This window comes from Camelus bactrianus, chromosome 3 (genome assembly GCF_048773025.1).
Source record: "Camelus bactrianus isolate YW-2024 breed Bactrian camel chromosome 3, ASM4877302v1, whole genome shotgun sequence".
Classification (NCBI taxonomy): domain Eukaryota; kingdom Metazoa; phylum Chordata; class Mammalia; order Artiodactyla; family Camelidae; genus Camelus; species Camelus bactrianus.
In genome coordinates this window covers 53,216,149-53,240,911 of record NC_133541.1, presented here as the reverse complement: position 1 = coordinate 53,240,911, position 24,763 = coordinate 53,216,149, and the positions used below count along the sequence as shown (strand labels likewise).

Below are 24,763 nucleotides of genomic sequence, written 5' to 3'. Positions count from 1 at the left end.
CAAAGAGTCTTCCCTGACCATCCTGTTTTAAATTGCGAATCCCCTGTATTACCAGTCCTTCTTCACTGCTTTTTCACTACAGCACTTCTCACAATCTAACATGCTATGTATTTTGCTTATTTATTCTTTATTTTCCCACTAAAAATGCTGTACCACAGAGATTTTTGTAGTTTTGTTCACTGGTGTATCCTTAGTACATAAAATCATGTGTGGCATATAGTTGCTCCTCAGTAAATAATTGGTAAAAGTAGTTAGTGAATTTTCCCCTCACTATTATTGTTATAAATCCAGGCTTTAAATCATTTTCTCTCAGAACTTTGAAAGGCTTGTTTCATTGTTTTCTGGTACCTAGTGTCATTAATGTGAAATATAAAACTTTTATAGGTGACCTATTTCTTCCCTTTTTGAAAACATTCTTTTTTTTGATCTCTGGAAATTCTCAACAATGTACATAGGTATAAGATTTTTTCACTGATACGTGGTTGGCACTTAGAAAGCCTTTTCATTTAAGATTGTTGTTTTTTTCCAGCTCTGGGAAAATTTATTTTTTTAATTGAAATGTAGTTGATTTACAATATTGTGTTAGTTTTTCAGGTGTACAGTAAAGTGATTCGGTTATATATATATATATTTTCTAATCTTTTTCATTATAGATTATTATAAAATATTGAATGTAACTTCCTGTACTATAGTAAGTCATTGTTTTTTATCTTTTATATATTGTAGTATGTGTATGTTAATCCCATACTCCTAATTTATCCCTCCCCCAAAAGAAAAATTTTTCTTAAATTTATTCTTTAAGAAAAATTCTTCCCTTGCTTTTTTTCTGTAATACTATCTACAACTCCTATTGATTACCAGGTTTGTCTTCTTTCTCCTTGATGTTCATTTTCTACTTTTCTCTTTTTAATTTTACATCTCTTTAATGTAAGCCTTGATATGCTTATTAGTATTTAAACAGTGAAATCTGGAGTACTCTTTTCTTTGACTAAGATTAAATACCAAATAGTAGGCTAAAATAAGATAGATTGATTTAATATTTGTATTTTATATAATACTAGTAATGAATGACAAAGGTGGCTTATCACATTTGTAGAAAAAGGAAGTATTCATCAATAAATGATCACTAGTTTACTGGAAAAAGACTTGGTTTAATTTCTTCTCAGGCACTGTGTATTTTAAATATTACATGATAAGAAAATATTATACATCCATAAAATTTATGAGTAGGGATGTTCATCACAGTATTATTTGTATGGGGGTGGCCTGGATGTCCAATAGCATAGTACTTTAATAAGCTGTTATGCTGGTATTATGAAATGCTTTGCAGCCACTAACAGCTACATTTTCAAAGAATATTTAATGACATTGGAAATGTTAACACTGTCCCAATTATATATGTGTGTGTGTGTGTGTGTGTATTATATATACACATGCATATACATATACAGTTGACCTTTGAACAACATGGATTTGAACTGTGTAAGTCCACTTATGCATGGATTTTTTTCAATAGATACGTACTACAGTACTATTTTTGATCCACGGTTGGTTGAATTTAAGGATGCAGAACCAGATACAGAGGGCTGACTGTAAAGCTATATGTAGATTTTCAACTGTGAGGAGGATCATTACCTCTAATCCCTGAATTATTCAAGGGTCAACTGTGTGTGTATGTGTGTATAATATAAATTTTCACACATACATGTTTAAAGAAAAAGACTAGTGAAAAATATTCAAAATGTTAACACAGGTTAACCTTAGGCCCATATGTGTTTCTGAATTCCAAATATTTTAGATTTTAGAACAATAAAATATATATTCACATAATAGCATCTAGAGAGTACTACAGAGTACTCTATAATCAACATTCATATTTCTGCAGTGAAACATGTGATTGTTCACATTAAGTAGGATGCATAAAGTTTATAAGTAGTTTCATGTCAGTTGAGGTCACATTCTGCTGCTAAATGAGTTTATGCCAAACTTAATTTTAAAATTCCTAAATTTTTTTTATGTTCTTGGAATTTTAGAATTATGTTCATTTTGGATCAGTGGTGGTTAATTTGGGCAATAAGATTATGTATGAAAGATTTTAAAAATTTTGTTCATTATAATTTTTCAAATGTTCCTGTATTTATAGAAGCATATGCAGAAAAATATTTTAGTAACAAATTTTAAAACTATGACTATATATACTTGGGCTAAGTTTTCTTATTAAGCCTTTTCCTTCCCTAGAGAAAGAGAGAAGAGTCAGATTCGCCAGAAGTTGTTCATTCATTCATTTAGCAAATACTTACCCAGTAACTATACTATTTTAATAAACATAGATAACCTTATAAGTTGTCAGGGAATAATATTCAAATATAATATAGTATCATTTCACACTCTTCTTATTGTCAGAAATTTAGTAATTCTGACAATTCCAGCTGTTCACCAGAGTGCCAAGGAGAAATAGGAAATTTTATACACTGCAGATTGAGTATCAACTGATAAAGCCATTTTGGAAAACAATTTGATAATATCCAGTAAAGTTGAAGTTGTGTATATACTCTATAAAACCCCTTCCATGTCATGTGATTTGTCATCAGTACATTGATTTAAACTATTTGAAACTGGAACTTTTTCAGTTTCTCTTGCATCTTGGCTTAGCATTTTATTTGCTGTAATTTTACATGCTGCCATTACTGGGGTCTCACTAACTGATTTTTTTTTTCTTTTGGGGGCAGTACATTTGCTATTTAATAGCTTTCTTCCTGAGCCTTTTCACAAAATATGGCTTTTTTAAAAACGAAAACTTTAGTTTTGCTTGTTTTGATACTGTAATAGTCATATAAATACTCAGCACCTTTACTTGTCAAATGTGATAGGTAGTTAAGTATCTCTTCAGTTTTGCTGGAGCTATTGCTGCTATTTTCCATAGACAAGCTCAATAGAATAGGATGACTTGGATTACTAGTCAGTGGATCTAGGCATAGAATTTATCTCTTTCATTGTGTACTTTCTCAAAAATCACCATATTTTTCTTATTTGTCAAAGTTTTATGGATCATTTTTGTTCCACTTCAGATTTTATCTTATATATCTTTTTAAATTAAATTGAGAGTGTTAAAAGGCAGTAATGAGATTTTTAGACTCAACTTTTTATTCTTTCAACAAACATTGAGTGCCTACTATGTGTAAATTACAGATCAGAAATACAGTATGAATACAGCCTAATCCTATCTTCAAGGAACCTAGCAAGAACATAGCTAAGACTTGGTTTCAGTGTAGTGTGGCAGATGCTAAAATAGTTAAGTAGGGGTTGGATAGAGTTATGTGAGGTCTTGCAAGTCAGTAGTCAGCAACCTTTTTTGTGAAGGACGAGATAGTATATATTTTAGACTTTGTGAGCCATACTGTCACAACTATTCATCCCTGCTGTCATTGCTTGAAAGCAGCCATTGAGGATACATAAATGAATGAGTGTGGCTGTGGTCTAATAAAACTTTATTTATGGATATAGAAATTAGAATTTCATATGATTTTCACATGTCACAAAATATTGTTTTTAATTTTTTAACCATTTAAAAATATAAAAACCATTCATAGCTCTCAGACCATACAAAGACAGGTGGCCAAGCCAAATTTGGGTCATTGACTGTAGTTTGCCAACCCTTGTTCTAAGTCTTTGAATCACAGGATATTGTTGAATGTGCTTCTTTCTGATAGCCTATCTAGTCCCAGCTACTTTCATTTACTAGAGGAGTTTAGTAACCTATCCTCTTTAGGAATTTTGAAAGTCTGATTGTCTGATTATCCCTAATATTCTGAATATAATTGTGGTTCTATTAAGATAATGAAAACAACAGTAGTGACACCATTGCATTGATGATATGCAGGTTTCCCCAGCATGCAGATACTAAACTCAGTTGCTTACAGGGACCAAGTATAAGGTTTGAATGTTTGGGAAACAGGGAGTTGTGTAAATTGGGGCAAAGTGAATAGCAGTGCATGTCTCATCTAAAATGGTCAACGGCCACTAGTTTGATCCAGTAGTGGGAATGCAGCCCCAATATGCCCTGATGAAAAACATCTAAGAGGAGCCAGAAACCCAGACTTACATGTTAAATCTCCGAGTTGCTTAATTTGGTAACAAATGTATTTTAGGTTTTTTTATTCTTGCTTTTTAACACTGTGAATGTAATAAAACCATCTTCAGGTCTCATTTAAGCAGGCTGACCATCTCTATCCTAACAGGTTTCATTTCCTATTTCAAAGGAACTTTTAGAGAAATATCTATAGTGATGTACATTAATGATTTTATTTTGAAATTTTCAATTTCAGAGGATATTTTTCTTAATGCTTAAAATTATTGTTAAAGCAGTTTTAAATTAAATGCAGATATCTATACCTGATGTGCACATGTTCAGCTGTCCTTAAGTCCAGGTTTGAATGTATTGGCTACTTGCAGCTTTCCCCGTAGATGAATTTGTGGTCACAAGCTTTTTGTTTTTCTTTTTGTTGACAACTTTATTGAGATGTAATTCACATGCCACAGAAATCACCCATTTAAAGTCTACAATTTGTTTGTTTTCAGTATATTCACAGAGCTATATAGCTGTCACCACAGTCATTTTTAGAACATTTTTTATCATCCTAAACCCTTTAGCTATTACCCTCCAAATTCCCCCATCCTCCCCTGTCCTAGGCAACCACTAATCTACTTACAGTCTCTATAGATATACCTATATTGGATCTGTCCTGTGAATAGAATCAAGCAGCATGTGACCTTTATGTCTGGCTTCTTTCAGTTAGCGTAATGACTACAAGGCTCATCCATGCTGTAGCATGAATCAGTACTTCATTTCTTTGTTTGCCAAATATTATTCCATTGTATGATATACCATATATTGTTTGTCCATTTATCAGTTGATGGACTTTTGAGTTGTTTCCTCATATTGCCTGTTACCCATACATAATGCTGCTATGAACATTTATGTACAAGTTTTCATATAGACATATGTTTTCATTTCTCTTGGGTGAACACTTAGGAATGAAATTACTGAGATATATGGTAACTCTTTGTTTAACTTTTTGAGGAAAAGCCAAGCTTCCAAAGCAGCTGCACCAATTCACATTTCCACCAGTAATGTTTGATGGTTTCAATTTTTGCACATTCTTGTCAGCAACACTTGTTACTATTATCTGACTTTTTGATTATAGACATCCTAATGGGTGTGAAGTGATACCTCACTGTGTTTTTGATTTGCATTTCCCTGATGACTAATGATACTGAGCATCTTTCCATGTGCTTATTGGGCATTTGTATATTGTCTTTAGAGAAATGTCTATTCATATTGCCCATTTTTTAATTGGGTTGTCTTTTTATTACTGAGTTGTGAGAGTTCTTTGTATATTCTGGATATAAGTTCCTTATCCAGTATATGATTTGCAGATGTTTTCTCCCATTCTGTAGTTGTCTTTTCAGTTGCCTGATAGTGTCCTTTGAAGCACAAAAGTTTTAAATTTTGATAAAGGCCAATTTTTGTTTCTGGGTTTTTTTTTGTTTTTTGTTTTTTGGCTTTTTTACTTTTGGTGTCATATCTAAAAAGTCATTGCCAAATTCAAGGTCACCAACTTTTGCCTCTATGTTTTTTTTCCAAGAGTTTTATAATTTTAGCTTTTTAGATCTTTCATCCATTTTCAGTTAATTTTTGTATGTGGTGTAAAGTGGGAAAGGGGGTGGAAATTACAGGGTTTTAACCTCAAAAATCAAACCAAAGGTAAAATGTCTGAAAAATACTAATAAATAAACACACAAATAAGTAGCAAGAGATACATGAAACAAGACTGTCAAAATACTAATAATTATTAAGGCTGAGTAATCGAGTACATGGGATTTATAATGCTGTTTTCTCTGCATTTTTTGTTTGAAAATATCCATATAAAATGTTCTTCTAAATACCAGTTTATTACAGTTTCCTACTAACATTAATTGCATTGGCCTGTCATCTGTATCCTTAGCATGGCTTGGTATTGGGCTATTGGTATTAGTTATTAGATGGCCAAAAGGACAAGTTTGGTTATAACTATGAAAATTTTATTTGCAATAAGAAAAACTGTAAAATCAAGGTAACAAATGAAGCTAAATTTTTTTTATCCCAAGGTTTCTTAATTCTTGATTTACTCAACATTTTTATTCTATTTAGAATTTTATGAGCAATGTTTAAATGTGTTGTATCCAGATTTGTGTAAAGTTTACAGATAACTACAATGTACTTCTCAAACTTGTGTTGAGAGGCAGCTGTTGTAGAGAATGTTGAGCAGGTAAAAGTTCTTTATTGCCTCAAGTAAGCTTGCAGTTGAACAAAGTTAAAACTGATTTCCTTACTACAAAACTCAGGACCCTCTTTTTAAAATTGAAGTACAGTCAATTATAATGTGTCAATTTCTGGTGTACAGCATAATGTCCCAGTCATGCTTATACATAACATATATTCATTTTCATATTTTCATTAAAGGTTATTACAAGATACTAAACAGTTCTCTGTGCTATACAGAAGAAATTTTTTAAAATCTGTTTTTATATATAGTGGCTAACATTTATAAATTTTGAATTCCCAAATTTATCCCTTCCCACCCCCTTTCCCCAGCAACCATAAGACTGTACTATGTCTGCAAGTCTGTTTCTGTTTTGTAGATGAGTTCATAGTGTCCTTTTTTTCCTCGATTCCACATATGAGTGATATCATAATGGTGTTTTTCTTTCCCCATCTGGCTTCACTTAGAATGACAATCTCAAGTTCCATTCATATTGCTGCAAATGGCATTATTTTATTATGTTTTTATTATGAGTATTATTCCATTATATAAATATACCACAACTTCTTTATCCAGTCATCTGTTGATGGACATTTAAGGTGCTTCCATGTCTTGGCTATTATATATAGTGCTGTTATGAACATGGGGGTGCATGTATCTTCTTGAATTAGAGTTCCCTCCAGATATATACCCAGAAGTGGGATTGCTGAATCATATGATAGGTCTATTTTTAGTTTGTGAGGAATCTCCATACTGTTTTCCATAATGCACCAAATTACATTCTTACCAACAGTGTAGGAGGGTTCCCTTTTCTTCCCAGCATCTCCAGCATTTATCATTTGTGGACTTTTGAATGATGGCCATTCTGACTGGTGTGAGGTGATACCTCATTATAGTTTTGATTTGCATTTCTCTGGTAATTAGCAATATTGAGCATTTTTTCATGTGCCTATTGGCCATTTGTATGTCTTTGTTGGAGAATTGCTTGTTTAGGTCCTCTGCCCACTTTTAGATTGGGTTGTTTGTTTTTTTGTTATTAAGTTGTATAAGCTATTTGTATATTCTGGAAATTAAGCCTTTGTCAGTCACATCATTGGCAAATATTTTCTCTCAGGACTCCTTAATATACAAATACATATCAAATCTTTTAAGATTTGGCAAGTAGTGTTTTTTAAGCTTATTTGACCACTAATGTACCATTGAATAGTTTGTAAAACACTAGCGTACATATTTAAAATCATGTTATGTTGTACATAGATAGTTAAGTAGCTTGTCATTATTTGATTATTATCCTGATGTTGTCATTTTAAAAAATTTCTCCTCCTGTCTATCCTTTTCTATTACTTTCTTGTTTCTTTATATTCCTCATACATATATATATATAATATATATATATATTATATATATGTTAAACTACTAAAATGACCAGATTTTGAATTTGCTATGTTTCTCTGTAGGTGTGTGTTTGTAAGACTAATAAATATTTTCAGTTAATTATGCCTTTGTAATAAATTATGACTTTATTTGTACTTGTTAATAGCATTTGCAAAACTTGCAAAGGAGAGCAATGTTTAGAGAATCACAACTGTTAGTTATATTTTGGTATCTTCCTAATTGAATTTTGTTTATTCCAGAAAATTTAGAAAATATAGCTAAAGGAATAACTAGCAGACTTTAAAATCATTCAGAATTGTGCCACTCAGATAATTATTAGCATCTGATTTTTTAAATAAAAGTAATAATTACACATGGGGAAAAAACCCTCAAACTGTATTGAGAGATATAATATGAAAGCCTCTCTACCTCCCAGCTAACCATCCCTATCCTAAATCATTAGGACTTTTATCCTCAGGTAACCACAAATGGTTGTTTCCCAGGTGTCTTTTGTGATTTGTTTCTTGAATACCCTTTGTTGTTTGTTTATATGCATGACAACGTAAAATGTATACCTGTTTTGTACTTTGGTTTTTTCATTTTGAGATATTTCAGAATGAGAGTTTGAAGGTCACATGATACTCAGCTGTAAATACTGTTAGCACTTTGTTATATTTCTTTCCATGTGTATCGCTTGTACAAGATCATGAAAGACAGGATGAGCCTTGCTTGCACAAGTCAAAATTCCCAATGAACATTTTAGTATTTCACTATTTATTATGCAGTTTATATGGTGGTTTAAATCCAGGCTTAAAATCTGACTTAAAAGTCATCCAGGTAGTGTGACAGAAGATTTTTTTTTTAGATTTGTGAACTTATTTTAAGCCCTATTAGAAATATGAAAATTAAATCATCTTTTGAAATACACTTAAAAACCTTCACTGCAAATGATTAAATGAAAACCATGCTCTAATATAATTTTTAAATTCCATCCCGGTAACATAGGTCTAGAAATCAGTCAGCAAGCCAGATGGAGAAAGCTACTTTTAGTATGTATGGGATCGAGAGTTTTTTCTTTTACTCCTTAGATAATGTGTATATAGGAATTTCAGTGTTTTATTGGACTGTACTTTTCTTTTACAACTTTGATTAAACCAGAATTAGGAGAGATTACACTATTATCATTATAATTGAATTTTGGTTATCTGAGGGATAATCGGTAGAACTTCATATTGCTGTCTCTTCCTTATTGTTGAAAATCTTCCTGATTTCTATCAATACCTTTTCTTGCTTCAGTAATTAAATACTTGTTTATTTTCTACTTGTTCGTGAGAAAATCATGTCTAAATTATCTACCCCAGTCCCTCACATGAGGATGGTCAGACATAAAATTAAGTGCACAGTAAATACTTGTTAAACAATTTTGTTGAAAATAATCTTTGATTGTTTTTGGATTTGGCATGCAGTGTACTAATTTTTTTTCCTTTAAGCTGGGCTTTTACCATTATGTTCTTTCAGGTACATGTATAAAAATTTGGAAAACATATATCAGTAAAAAAGCAAGACATTAGGACCACAAAAGACCCCCCAAAATAGCCAACAATCTTGAGAAAGAAGAAAGCTGGAGGTATCACCCTCCCAGACTTGAAGCTATACTACAAAGCTGTAGTAATCAAAACAGTATAGTACTGGCTCTGAAACAGACATAGAGTTCAATGGACCAGAATAGAGTCCAAAAATAAACCTATGCTCATATGGTCAATTAATCTATGACAAAGGAGGCAAGAACATACAATAGGAGAAAGATGGTCTCTTCAATAAATAGTGTTGGGAAAACTGGACAGCTACATGCAAAAGAATGAAACTGGACCACTTTCTTACACCATTTACAAAAATAAACTCAAAATGAGTTAAGGACTTAAATGTAAGACCTGAAATCATAAAACTCCTAGATGAAAACATAGGCAGTAACCCTCTTTGACATTGGTCTTAGCAGTATTTTTTTTGGATATGGCTCCTCAGATAAGGGGAACAAAAGCAAAAATAAACAAATGGAACATCAAACTAAAAGCTTTTGCACAGTGAAGGAAACCACTAACAATATGAAAAGGCAGGCTACTGACTAGGAGAAGATATTGGTGAGTGGTAGATCCAATAAGAGGTTGATATCAAAAATATATAAAGATCTTATACAACTTAATATCAAAAAAGCAAACAACTGATTGAAACATGGACAGAGAACTTAAATAGATATTTTTCCAAAGAAGACATACAGATGGCCAATAGGCCTATGAAAAGATGCTCAACATCACTCATCATCAGGGAAATGCAAATCAAAACCCACAGTGAACCACGCCACACCTGTCAGAATGGCTATTAGCAAAAGGCAAAAAATATCAAGTGTTGGAAAGGGTGTGGAGAAAAGGGAGCCCTCCTGCACTGTTGGTGGGAATGTAAAGCGATGCAGCTACTAGGGAAAACAGTATGGAGTTTCTGCAAAAAACTAAAAATAAAACAACATACGATCCAGCAGTTGCACTCTGGGTATTTATCCAAAGAAAGTGAAAATACTAATTTGAAAATATATAGATATATATATATGCTTCTATATTCACTGCAACACATTACAAGGGCCAAGAAATGGAAGCAACCTGTTCATTAACAGATGAAAGAATAAGATGACATGGTGTTGATGTGTGTGTATATCTATACATGGGCGCACACACACACACACACATACAATGGAATATTACTCAGCGTAAAGAAATTGAAATCTTGCCATTTTCAGCAAGATGGATGGACCTGGAAGGTGTTAATACTAAGTGAAATAAGTCAAACAGAGAAAATATTACATGATTTCACTTATATGGAATCTAAAAAACAAAACAAGCAAAGCAGAAACAACCTCATAGATATAGAGAATAAACTATGGTTGCCAAAGGGAAGAGGGGTTTGGGGGACAGACGAAATAGGTATAGAGGATTAAGAGGTACAGACTCTAGCTACAAAACAAATTTAGTCATGGAGTGTAATGTGCACATAGGGAATATAGTCAGTAATAGTGTAACAACTTTGTATGGTGACAGGTAGTAGCTAGCTGGTCTTATTATGGTTATCATTTCATCATGTATAAAAATAACAAATCACTATGTTGTACACCTGAAACAAATATAATATAGTACATTATAACTCAATTTTAAGTAAATAAATAAATGAAGGAAAAGATAAATGTTAATATATAATAATTTTGAGTTGTTTCTACATTGTAAATATAGTTATTGTAATGGAATGTATTTTTAATTAAAAATTCAAGAATTCCATGCTTTGATAGATTGACTTGTTTAAGGCAGCTGTAAAACTTAAGGACATGAGGATCATACATCCATGGCTAAAGTACTTTTCTTCTCTTCCCTTCTCCTTGTCTAGTACATTTTTAAAGTATGCTTTATATTTAAATAGTTTATTGTTTCTTATGGTCTTTTGCTAGAGAGAAAGGTATTTCTTTGAAACGTTTTTGGTTTATTTATAGATTGGTCAAAGAAAAAATGATGTATGAAAAAGAAGCAAAACAACAAGAAGAAAAGATTGAAAAAATGAAAGCCGAAGATGGTGAAAATTATGCTATTAAAAAGCAGGTAAAATTATATGTTAAATAATTATAACTAACATTTGCAGAATACCATATTAACAGTGTATTAACAACCCTCTGAGAAGGTCCTACTAAAGGTCCTATTAAACCTCTGTTTAAAAATGAGACTTGCCATTTAAAAATAAGGAAACTGAAACACAGCTTAAATAACTTGCCGTGGTCACACAGCTGCTCATGGCATACCTGAGATTTAAACACAGGCATTCTGGCTCTAGAATATGTACTCTTAACCATTAAGCAGTACTGCCTCTCCAGTTTTAAGTATTAAATATAAAAATGGCCTAATCTTAATTAAAAATACCTACATACTTAAGTTTACAGATATTGTCCCAAAACCATATTGAAGATCTCCAAAATTGTACACGCACACATGCACGCACACAGACTGTACATTTCAATGGCTACTTCTGTTTATCCTCATGACAAATTTCGTTCTCCTTAGCATTGCATACAAGGCTTTTCTTGATTTTGATACCTGTTTAGCATTCCAGCCTCATCTCTTGCCAGTCCCTATCTGGATCTTAGGTGCTGCCTTTTAGTTTCCTGAACAAGCCCTATCTCATTTGTCTCTGAGATAATTGCATATGTCTGGGATGTTCTTCCTACCTCTCCTACGTATCCTCTCCTAATTATTCCCTACTCATTCTTTAAACCTCCATCCCAGCACTGAGTTAGGTGCCTCTCCTCTGTGGTTCTATAACACCTTATTTATTCCCATCATAGCATTTATTGCATATTTACTCTTGGTTGACACTTGTTTTGTAATTCCTTGAGAAAATAGAGGCTTTCAAGGGAACTCATATTCCCACCACAAAATCTATCAACTTACCTTCATCTGTACCCATACTACCTACCTTCCTTCCTATTAGAATAGATTATGTGCCCTAGCCCTTGTTACAACCGTCAGTGACATCATCTCTTCTTTGTCACATCCTACATAACCTCAACAGCTTCTGACACAAGTAACCACTCTTTCCTTGAAATGCTCTTTTATACTGGCATCTTTAATAGAATGGTCTCCTGGTTTCACTACCTTTATTTCTCAGTCTCCTTGCTGAAACTCTCCCTCTCCCATTTCTCCTCTCTCTCTTTCTCTCTTTAAATAAATAAATAAATAAAATTTGACCTTAGGAATTCTATCTACAATCCCTTCTTAGGTAATCTCATACCATCCTATAACTTTAAGTACCATCTTTATGCCCATTCATTTATTCATTTAACAGATATTTATTGAATCTCTGCTATTTGCCAGATACTCTTCCAGGCAGTCTTTTAGACATGGCATTAAAAACAACCCAGAATTCCTGCTTACTTGACATTCATTCTGGTGCCGGTATCTCCCAAATTTATATCTCTGGGCCTGACCACTCCAGATCCATATATTCAACTAATCATCTATTTAACGTGTCCCTTGTGTGTTCAAAATAAAAATCTTGGTCTTCTCTCAACGCGGTTCACTTCCCCAAAACAAGAAGGTTTTCCTTCTCTTATTTACCCTCCTCTTAATAAATGTTACCTTCACTTACCCAGATACCCAAGCCAAAATTTTTGGTCTCCTTTTGATCACCAAGTCCTGTTTCTTTTTCCCTCTATTTCTTACTCTACTGCCACTGTCCTATTCCAGACCACTGTCAATTCTTGCCTGTGCTATTGCAAAAGACTCCTAGTTGATGTACCTCTTTGTCTCTTGATAACCCTCCATTCCTTTCATACCACAACCAGGTAGATCTCTTTAAAATGTACATCACATCACTTGTTCCTTTACTTAAAATTCTGTGTTCAATTGGATGTCAAGACTTCTTTTTAAAATCAGCTTTATGAACTCAAACGGTGGTTTTCGTCGTGTAAATTATGTTACAAATGGTAATAATGCATATGTAACCCAGAATTAATTCTTAAAATGGATTAATCACTTTTTTTTGGATTAATCACTTATAATGGATTTTTCTTTGGTGCAAAAAGAGTGTGTACCTGAAATGTTTCCTTCTTTGGGCTATCCAAGAAGGGAGCTTTTTTAATTTCCTGAGCTTCCAAGAAAGCCTGCCTTCCTCTATGTGTGATATAGCAAAGGACATTTGTGTGTCAGATACTCTTAAATTGGGGGAGGATTTGTAAACAAGTATGTTGCTATAGTATGTCCCCCAATATGCTGACCTTTATGATTAACTGCTCTTCATAAGGTTTTACCTATGGAATATTACTTTTTGATTCTTAGAATTATGACGTTAAATGCTTTTTGAATATATACTTCCATAAATATTCATGTCTTTCATGTCACATTTGTATCTCTCTCATTTTAATGTCCTCTATTATTTTCCCACATCTAATGAGAAACATTATAACATGGTGTATCACTTATTTCATCCAGATACTTCTTGAACCCCATCAGGCTTGTTTTGCATCTTGTCTAGCTAGTGACCTTACTTAGTTTTTTCTTTGCCCTGATCTTTTCATCACCCATAATGTATTTTAAAATAGCCCTATAGCTAGAACATGAATTGTAAGTTACATGGAATGGGAGCAATGTTTCCTTTCTAAATACAATTCTACAGATTGATAATGTCACAGATGACCACAGAATCTGTTTTATTTCATTGGTATTTATACATTGATCATCTTTCAGTAAAATCACTACTTGATAGGTAAGAATTAACTCTTTTTTGAATCCTGTGTTCTGATTGCTCTTTTAAAATATCAGCCACTTATTGGTTATATCATTGACTACATATGCAGATGTAAAAGGAAAATTTTTTTTCAAAAGCCGTTTCTACACTCAGCCATGTTAAAATTCTTTTGTCACAGTGGTCATGGTTTATAACATGATTTCCTAGATTCATAGTCAGCCAAGTACTTAAATTCAAGAATACCATCCCATATCTAATTACAGAATGATAAATTTTTCTGTTTGCTGCTATTCTGTATTCTGTACACCTACAGTGTATACAGTTGTCAATTGCAATTTTGGTCCCAGTCTTATGAAAACTTACCTTGTCTTTACCCCAACCTACATGCTTTTCTCGGTTCCTTTTCCTAGCTTAGCTGTTCGGTGGCCAGCCTTTCATGTTTTATATTATATGCAAGGGGAGTTGCATTGCCAGAAGCACTGCTGTGTTCCTAATTGCCTACTACTTTAAGGTCAGCAGTTGTTTCTCGACATTTGCTGATGCCCCTCATAAAAAATACCTAGGAAGCCTAGTCCAGATTTTTTGGGTTCTCTACTCTCCCTGTATTTCCTCCTCTTCTGAGATAAATGCCATCCTCAGTCACTTGTCACTACCTTGGCTCTTCTCTCACTTGGTTCCATTTAGCTCTGGCTTTCCTAGCTCTTCTGAACTAGCCCCGTGTTATAGCATACACACACGATGCTGTCTTTCGGTCCCTATCAAACTTCTTACCTGAAATTGATTACCAAAATTGTTCTCTCCAGGACTAGGCCCAATTTTGGTTCTTTAAAAATGAATAACTAGGCAGAAGCTTCAGGACACTAATAGGCCAAAATACCGGTCAGTCAAATTGTTATTCTGCTGTCCTTCCTTTTCTGGCTGCTATATAATGCAATATTCACATATTGCCTAAATGCTAAATGCTGATTTTAGCCTTCTGCTTATTATATTCCTCTTTTCCTCCAACTTCCTCCAAGAATGTTGTATAACTTGGTTTATAAATGGTGTTTTTTTTATACATTTGCTTTTTTTGTTTTTTGTTATAGATTCACAGAAAGTTACAAAAAATGTTCAGGGAAGTCTCATACACCCTTTACCATTCCTCCTACAGTGTAGCATCTTGCATAATTATATTATAGTATCCAAACCATGAAACTGACATTGCTATACTACAGAGCTTATTTATATTTCAGTAATTATACATGTACTCATTTGTGTGTATGTATAATTCTACATAATTCCAACACATGTGTAGCATGTGTAACTACTACCACAGCCATGATGGAGAACTCTTTTATCACAAGACTGCCTTGTGCTATTTCTTTATAGCCCCTGTCCTCTCCACCCACTAAATCCTAATTAACACTCTTCCAAGAATGTTGGAATGGAATCATACAGTATGTAACCTTTTGAAATTGACTTTTTCCACTTAGCATAATTTCTTGAGATCCATTGAGGTCACTGAGTATATAGTTTGTTCCTTATTATAGCTAAGTAGTAGTCCATGGCATGGATGTACCACGGTTTAACCATTGAAGGACATTTGGATTGTTTCCAGGTTTTGGATGATATGAAAAAGGCTGTTATGAACATTCATATACAATTTTTTATGTGAACATAAAGTTTTTTTTTTCTGGGATAATTGCCCAAGCAATTTCTGGGTCATATTAGTACATTTTTTGTTTTAAGAGAAACTACCACCCTCTTTTCTGAGTGGCTGTACCATTTTACATTCCTACCTAAGTGATGTTTGAGTGGTTCCATTTCTCTACAATCTGACTAGCATTTGGTGTTAACAATTGTTTTTAGTTTTAGCATTTCAACTTCTATGTAACATGTGAGGTGGGTTACATGGATTAATTTTCAAATATTGAACTAGCCTTGCCTACCTCCTTAATCACTTGATTGTATTGTATTATTCTCTTCATTGCTGTATTAGATTTGCTAATATTTTTTGAGGATTTTTGCATCTAAGTTCATGGGAGATAATGGTCTACAGTTTTCTTTTTAATATATATTGTATTAGTCTGATTTGGGTGTCAGGTCAGTACTTATCACATAAAGTAAATTGGGAAGTGTTCCCTCCTCTTTTCTTGAAGGATTTATGTAAAATTGGTGTTAATTCTTTAAGTATTTAATAAAATTGTCCAGTGGAAGCATCTGGGCTTGGAGAATTCTTTTTCAGGAACTTTGAAACTACAAATTAAACTTCTTTCATGATTACAGAACTGTTCAGTTCATCAGTTAAATTTTGGTGGTTTGTAGTTTTCTAGGAACTAGTCCATTTCTTCTAAGTGGTTGAATTTATAAGCATTATGGACAGTATTATAAAACTACTTACAGTATTTCTTTTTTCTCCTGTTGGTTGCAGGATTTGGTGACATTCTCTATTTTGTTACTGATATTGGTGATTTGTGCCTTCTTACTTTATATTTGTCAGTCTTAACCAGAGGTTTATGATTTTTTTTTTAAAAAAAACTCTTTGTTTCTTTTTTTCCCTCTGTTCTTTTCCTGTTTTTAATTTTACTGATTTCTGATCTTGTACTTATTATTTCCTTTCTTCTGCTTGTTTTGGGTTTGTTTAACTCTTCATTTTCTAGGTTCCTGAAATAAGAACTGAGACTTATAATTTGAGTTCTTTCCTTTTTCTTAATCTTAGCATTTAGTGCTCTAAATTTCCCTGCACTGCTTTAGCTGAATCCCACAAAATTTGACATGTTTTCTTTTCATTTTCATTTATCTATGTATTTGTTTCCTTGAGACTTCCTTGTTTACCCATCAGTTATTTATAAGTATGTTGTTTCATTTCTAAGACTTAAAAGGTTTTCCTGCTATCTTCTGTTATTGATTTCTAATTTTGTTCCAATATAATCAGATATGTACTATGTATTATCTCGATACTTTTAAATTTATTGAGGTTTTTGTTTGTGTTGTGTTTGTTGGTTTTTGACCCGGGACATAGTGTACTGCGATGAATGTTTCATGGGTGCTTGAAAAGTATTTGTATTTTCCTTTCTTAGGTAGAGTATTGTATACATGTCAATTAGATCTTTTGGTTGGTGGTGTTACTTAGTTCTTTTATCTTTGCTCTTTTTTTTTCTCTAGTACTTCTTTAAATTGCCAAGAGTTGGGCATTGATATCCTCAACTGTATTTGTGGATTTTTTTGTCTCTCCTTTCAGCTTTATTATTTCTTGTTTTATGTATTTTGAAGCTCTTTTGTTTAGTATGTACACATCACTGTTTTCTTGATGGATTGATCATTTTATCATTATGTAACACCCCTCTGTGTCCCTCATAATTTTTTTGCTCTTAAGTCTGTTTTATCCATATTAATATAACGACTTCTCTTTTTTTAATGTTTGCATGATATATCTTTTTCCATCGTTTTATTTTTAACCTGTTTTATTATGTTTGAAGTGAGTTTCTTGTAGACAGTATATAGTTGGATCCAATATGTGATTCTCTCATTTTCAGCTGGTGAATTTAGACCACTCATGTTTAAGTAATTACTGATATGTCAGGACTTAGCGCCCAGATTATTTGACACTAGGAGTCTTCTTACATCCTTAACCATTCATCAGTACCCACAAAACACAAGTCAAGTGAATTAAGTGAATTCTTTCTCTCTTTTTCTTTCTTTTTTTTTTTATCTTCAGCATGGTGACTGGGTCCTAAGAGAAGGGTTTCCCAAAAGTGATTATCTAGGAGGCCCATCTGGAAGCTACAAGGCTTCTTAAGACCCAGCTTCAGGTCTTCAGTCCCAGAACGCCACTTCTGCCACGTTCTATTGGTCACACAGTGCCAAACAAAATTTAGTATGGGAGGTGACTGCATAAGGGTAGGAATACAGAGATGAGGATCACTTGGGGCCATCTTGGATACTGACTGTCACTACCACCAATTCACATGCTAGAGTTGAAATCAGTCACGATCCTTTCAACTAGCTAATCACTCTGGGACTTGACTTCATCATTTGTAGATTGAGGAGATTAGACTAGATGACCACTTACGTCCCTTCTGATCTATGATTTTTTGTCTATTTCTATGTCAGAATATCTGTGTATCTTTTTTCCCCAGCTTTATTGAGGTATAGCTGATGATTTAAAATTGTATAGATTTAAGGTGTATAACTTGATTTGATAGATATTGTGAAATATTGAGTACAATCAAATTACTTCTAACTTGATTTAATATATATTGTGAAATATTCACCACAATCAAGCTACTTAACATATATATCACCTCATATAGTTACCATTTGCTTGCTTGCTTTCATTCATTCATTCATAAAAGGATTTTTTTGACATGTTTATTAGCACTTTACCATTTTACCACCATGTAGAAGGAAAGACTTAACCATTGTTCAAGTGATCTTTGACTAATCTTGAGCTCAGTTTGACAAACTAGTGCAGTTACCATTGGTTCCAGGGGTAGCCAGTATCAAATATAAGATTGTCTATACATTATCATAGGTATAGGGAGCCCTGCTGGAGTGATTTGGATCACTAAAGAAACTAGAAATCTTGTTTCAGTTGATCAACAGCAAAAGAAATTGACTTTGGCTTAGATTATTTCACAGACTCTTCTTTCTGAAAAAATGAAGACCTGCCAGTTAGGGCTTTTCCTTTCCAATTTATATATGTTTGATTATAAAAGAAATTGATCAGATTTTAGTTCAGTAGCTTATTCATTGTTATAATCTGAGCCTTGCTGAGCTTCCCCCAGCTTCCGTTTTACCTGAATAACTTTCCCTCCCCAAAATCATAACTTGTTTTAAAAACAATAAAATATGGGTAGGACTGCATCATGTTGTGTTCCCCCAAGATTCCTTGTACCTCATATTTGTGCCAGGATCTTGACTTAACCTCAGTCTTGCCATAGTCAGCACTAGAATGAACTGACAGTTTATCCAGATATTTTAAACAGAGGCACCAGTCATTTGAGTGACTTCCTCCCAAGGGGAACACTTTGAATGATAATACTTTTTTAATTTATTAAGGTATTTTGAGGGGTGTCTTTACTGTATAATAACACCTTACATACTGTCTTTTAAAATTATTCCTGATAGTTGTAATTCATTATAGGAAAGTAAAGTATATGATTTATAGCCTTGATAGAGATGTGGTTTATGGATCCCAAATCATAGTTATCACTATAATATGCCTTTGGCTCCCAGTGGCACTGTCCTCTTGAAGCAGTGTGAAGTGTTTATTTTCATGTTTATTCTCCTATATGGGTTGAAGGATGAGATCTTCTCTTTTTCATCTTTCTATCCCCTGTACCTGGCATCTTGCAGATATATAGTAAGCTTATTGTATAAATTGGGGCTGTGTATAGGAGAGACTGAGCTTTGGCCCTACTTAAGTCATAGTCCTATTTTGATAGACTAATTGAAGAGTTTTGCTCTCTACTAATGGATAGAATAATAATGCATAGAAGTTATTTTGGACAGTATTATTTAAAGTTCATTATAGTGACAACACTAAAGCTTCCCAAACAAATTTTAGAAGTATACATTTTGGCTTATCGTGTGTTTGACCCAATTCTTCTTTTTTTTTTTTTCAAGCATTTTTTTTTATTGAGTTATAGTCATTTTACAATGTTGTGTCAAATTCCAGTGCAGAGCACAATTTTTCCATTATACATGAACATACATGTATTCATTGTCACATTTTTTTTTCGCTGTGAGCTTCCACAAGATCTTGTATATATTTCTCTGTGCTATACCATATAATCTTGTTTATGTATTCTACATATGCCTGTCAGTATCTACAAATTTCAAATTCCCCGTCTATCCCTTCCCACACACCCCCTGCCCCTTGGCAACCACAAGTTTGTATTCTATGTCTATGAGTCTGTTTCTGTTTTGTATTTATGTTCTTTTTTTTTTTTTTTTTTTTTTTTTAGATTCCACACATGAGCTATCTCATATGGTATTTTTCTTTCTCTTTCTGGCTTACTTCACTTAGAATGACATTCTCCAGGGACATCCATGTTCCTGCAAATGGCATTATGTTGTCATTTTATGGCTGAATAGTATTCCATTATATAAATATACCACATCTTCTTTATCCAGTCATCTGTTGATGGACATTTAGGCTGTTTCCATGTCTTGGCTGTTGTAAATAGTGCTGCTATGAACATTGGGGTGCAGGTGTCATTTTGAAGTAGGGTTCCCTCTGGATATATGCCCAGGAGCGGGATTCCTGGGTCATATGGTAAGTCTATTCCTAGTCTTTTGAGGAACCTCCATACTGTTTTCCACAGTGGCTGCACCAAACTGCATTCCCACTAGCAGTGTAGGAGGGTTCCCTTTTCTCCACATCCTCTCCAGCATTTGTCATTTGTGGATTTTTGAATGATGGCCATTCTGACTGTTGTGAGGTGATACCTCATTGTAGTTTTGATTTGCATTTCTCTGATAATTAGTGATATTGAGCATTTTTTCATGTGCCTATTGATCATTTGGACCCAATTCTTTATATTCATTTTATCTTGTTTAATTCCTTTAAGCTATTCTCAAGGGAAGTCCATAGGGGAGGAAATAAGAATCGCTTACCCAATGAAATATCTGAGTCACTCATTTTTCACATGTATTCAAACTAACAAGATACACAAAAATAATTTAGTGGCAGTGATTAAATATTAGGGCATAATATGATTAACTGTGAAATAAAGTCATGATCCTATGTTTGAAATTTCCAACTTGTACCTTAGTAGTAAAGGAATTACCAGTTCAGCAATAGATTTTAACCTGAGGAAAGAGATATGGATAGAGAGCAGCCTTGTATATTATAATTCTTATTTTTATTTACATTGTGAACTATGACAGAACTATTAAGAAAAGGAAGAAAGTAATAAGATTTATTAAAGTTTCTGTTAAAATATAGTATGATTACCATTAAATTATGTCCTTCCATTTTATTTTAGGTGAGCTAGGTAATAAAGCTTCTTGGTTAAAGTTCAGATTTTGTACCCATTTAACTAAAGGTATTGACCAAACATTATTTTTTGTAAATAAACATTTAAATGATCTCATATCTTTCTAAGACTAGTTTGAGGAAATAAAGCTTCTTCTACCACCTTTGGAAAAAGACTTATTTGAGGTCCAGCATCTGACACTCATATATTTACTCTCTTATTGATTGGGTTTCCCAGTCACCTGTTTGACTTTTTTTTTCTTTTTCTGTGATTTGATATGTTACAGTCCAGCTTCAGATGATGGATTTTTAAGTTCAGAAATATCCTCTAAAGTAAATATTCCTATGTTTAATTCTGTAGTATCTGTCTTCACGAGGAATAGACAGAAGTAGAAGTTCAGATTCAGAGGGGTGCCAGGTTGGTAATTTGGATCAAACTGCATGGGGAGAATAATCTCTCTCCTAAAATGAAGCAGAAGGATAAGTAATAACTTTTTATGCATGATAAGCATCAAAAATATGAACCTGCTGGTCTTTGCTTTTCATTTTTCTTTACCTCTGTCTTTCAGTGAGAACCTCCTGCAGTGAGCACACGATGTGATCAATAACTCAATAACTTTTTTCATGCAGTAATTATCTCCATGTGATATTATCTGAACACTGTTTTTCTTTATTACTCAAAAGATGCAGGAGATATTTATATAACCAGCTGATCCCATTTTGGATAAAGGTGCTTTGTGACAGCAGGAGAAATAGTTTATTTTAAATAGCCTTTTTAAATAAATGCTGTATAAAAAGCTTTTCCAGTTAATTTTCACTTAGTGTGAGAAGGTGATTCCCAAAAAGGTTTAGGTCTAAAACCTGTACTTTGTGTATTTCATAGTATGACGGTCATTCTTCCTAACTTCTAATAAGCACAGTTAAAATCAAAATATTGAATCATTTAACATAACCATAATTTATTTTCTGATTCCTCTAAATCACTCTATATATTTTCAGAGGTGTTAGCTAAACACATAGGTCCTACCATCTCTGCATGTCTCACAGAGATTCTCTTATAGGCGGAGATCCTGCAAGAGTCCCGCATGATGATCCCAGATTGCCAGCGCAGGTTGGAAGCTGCATACAGTGACCTTCTGCAATTATTAGTAAGTAATAGTTATGTATCTTATGTTTTACTTTTTTTTCAGCCTAACACATGGAAGGCCAAGATTTTAAATATTTAACACTGAAAGCTAGTTGGTAACATTTTGTTTACTTGTTCAGTATATCAGTTTATTTTTAAATAATTAATGGAGTTTAAATGGTATTTTAAGTTATACCTCCAGTAAAAGTACTGTGTCTAGCATGTTTACTTTTTATTTAAACTTAGTTAATTAAATGTATTTAAGTTATCAGGGTAGGTATACGTACTAGTAATATTGTACAGCAGTATCTTGAATTATTTGGTTTTCATACGTGAAGATCTTTTTGGACACATTAAAGGTGACTAGTCTGTCTAAAATTTTAAAAGATCCAAATATTTCCAATGAATTTGGGCCCTTTTAAAAAAGTTTTGGAATTCTTTCTGATTCAAACCTAAATCTATTTGAGAGAGGGGGGAAAAGAAACCCTGCAATATATAGGCAGACCCCTCATATTAACCTGGAGCTGGATAACACTGTTATCATACTTGGCTGGTATAAATGTCTTGTGATACAGTAGCAGAATCACTTTTAAAAGGATTCTAAGAAAAATGAAAAGTCATCTTATTTCTTTATTAATAGAGTTAAAAGCCTAATACTGTATACAAGCCAATTGTTATTGCTGCTTGATGATAATTTGATGAATTCTATCATTTCCTTTACTAACCTCATTTTATGTTTCTAGTTTGTGAACTAATATTTATTTCTAGCTACATAGCTGTCTCCTGATTCATTGTTCCTTATATTACAAAAATAATGTGAGGCTTTTTCAGGATGATTATAAATATGTATTCCTTGAAAGAGAATGAGATTTGTTTTCCCACCAAAATAATATTAGGACTAAATCTGTAGAAAAAAAGAAGGAGAGAATTACTCACATTTTACTTTACTTTTGACACAGAACTCATATATATCTATGGGAACCTTTTAAAGGCAGGGTAACTCTCTCTAAAGCCAAAAATGAAACTTTGGTTTTAAAATAGAAGATAGATGAAAGCAGGAAATAATTACTGTATTAAAATATTACCTGAAACAGAAGCATCATTTGTGTCTCCTAACAATTTAAATACTTTTTTCTCTCATTAATCTAGTTGCTGAGAAAGTAACAGAAATTGCTTGAAAAAATAATACTGTCTTTGGATTGATATATTTGTGTTTGAGATATATTCAGCAATATATCTACCCTCAAAGAGCTTGTATTTCCTGACAGAGAACAAACACATGTTTAGGTGTAATATGGAGGTTTAAGAAATTATTACCCGTAGTATGAATTAAGCAAATCCTCAGTCATTTTTGCTTTAAATTTTCATATTAGATGCATATACACACACTTTATTCCCTCTGCTCTATAACTGTTTGTGTGTCTCCATCTTTTATTGACTTGACATGAATTGCTGACCTTAGCTGCATTTGTTTATTAAAAAATCAAACAATTTGCCACACACATTAACTTAGATGATGTTACTTTATTTATCTATTACTGTTACAATAGATTAGTCAAAGTTTTCTGTATATAGTATGGAAAAACTCAATCTTTAAGTATCAGAAAATGAAAGATACTAGTAGTTTGTTTCCTTGTAGTAGGATACATAATACTCATTAACAAGCAGACGGTTCACTTTTCTGATTCAAAGATTGTATTAACTCTAGTGTGACACCTTCTTTGTTGCGAGTAGTTGGAGGATTATTTTAGTCTGAATGTAAATAAATTTTTGCTTTTAGTGCATTAGTAATCTCATTTCTGTGGCAATGTGTTGACAAAGTGAGAATACATTTTTTAAAATTTTTCTGAGGTTTCAATTTAATTACTTAATGCCAATAGCTTTAGATGACCATGCTTTTTTCACTTATTGTATGAGAATATATAGTGAAACAAAACCAAACCTGTTATTTCTTTCCTTATCTGTAATGAAAGAGCACAATTGTTCTCTGGAAATTTGTAGAACTATAGTATATTTAGAGGAGGCTTTAGATCCTTTTTATTTTAACTTTTGAGCTGCTTACATTGATAGTTTGTAATATCTGAGTAATAAATAACAAAGTACTGAAGTTCGAGAAGGATAAACCTAATTTTTATTATATTTTATTTCAGGAGAGTGAAAAAGACTTGGAAGAAGCTGTGGAATATAAGGAGGCACGTGTAGTACTGGATTCAGTGAAGTTAGAAGCCTGAAGTTTTTCTGTACAGGGTGTTTTTGCATTAAATCCTGGGATCCATTCCACAATTCATTATTTTTGACCACTGCTGTGTGTTCAGGTAGTATGAGAATGTGATTCTTCTTATGCAGTGCATATATTTTTCTTTGCCTAATTTAATGTGTCAAATAAATGAGTTCATCTAATAAAATTGCTTCTTTCATACTTTACAGAGTATTTTAATCAACCTTCTATCATTGAATTGTAGCTGTTTTGACAGAATTAAAATCTCTTAGGTTCTATTTAAAGTCTGGGTATTTTGCTGCTTAAGCATGGATTAAGTTAAAAACAGGATACTTTTTTTTAAGGTAAAAATCCAAATTTTGAGCAGTTTTTTTCTGAAAAGGGTGCAATGCCTAGATAAGAAAGTAAGACCCTCTCCGTGGGCACAGCCTTACGTATTTGTTTGTTCACAATGAAAGTCTAAGATTTCCATTACTGTGAATTAATGTGAAACATTTAAATCTTTTTCC

The 24,763-nt window shown here is 32.9% G+C and overlaps 1 protein-coding gene across 2 annotated transcripts in view; it reads left to right on the top strand.

Annotated features, from left to right (window-relative positions):
• Positions 1–24,460, top strand: part of TBCA (tubulin folding cofactor A) — a 75,288-nt gene extending 50,828 nt beyond the window's left edge. For both annotated transcript variants that reach the window (XM_074360086.1, XM_074360085.1), the window contains 3 exons: positions 11,206–11,311; positions 21,972–22,058; positions 24,187–24,460. In XM_074360086.1, coding sequence (XP_074216187.1) covers positions 11,206–11,311; positions 21,972–22,058; positions 24,187–24,267 — 274 coding nt within the window. In that variant the 3' untranslated portion in view covers positions 24,268–24,460. The remainder of the gene's footprint in view (positions 1–11,205; positions 11,312–21,971; positions 22,059–24,186) is intronic.
• The last annotated feature ends 303 nt before the right edge of the window (positions 24,461–24,763 follow it).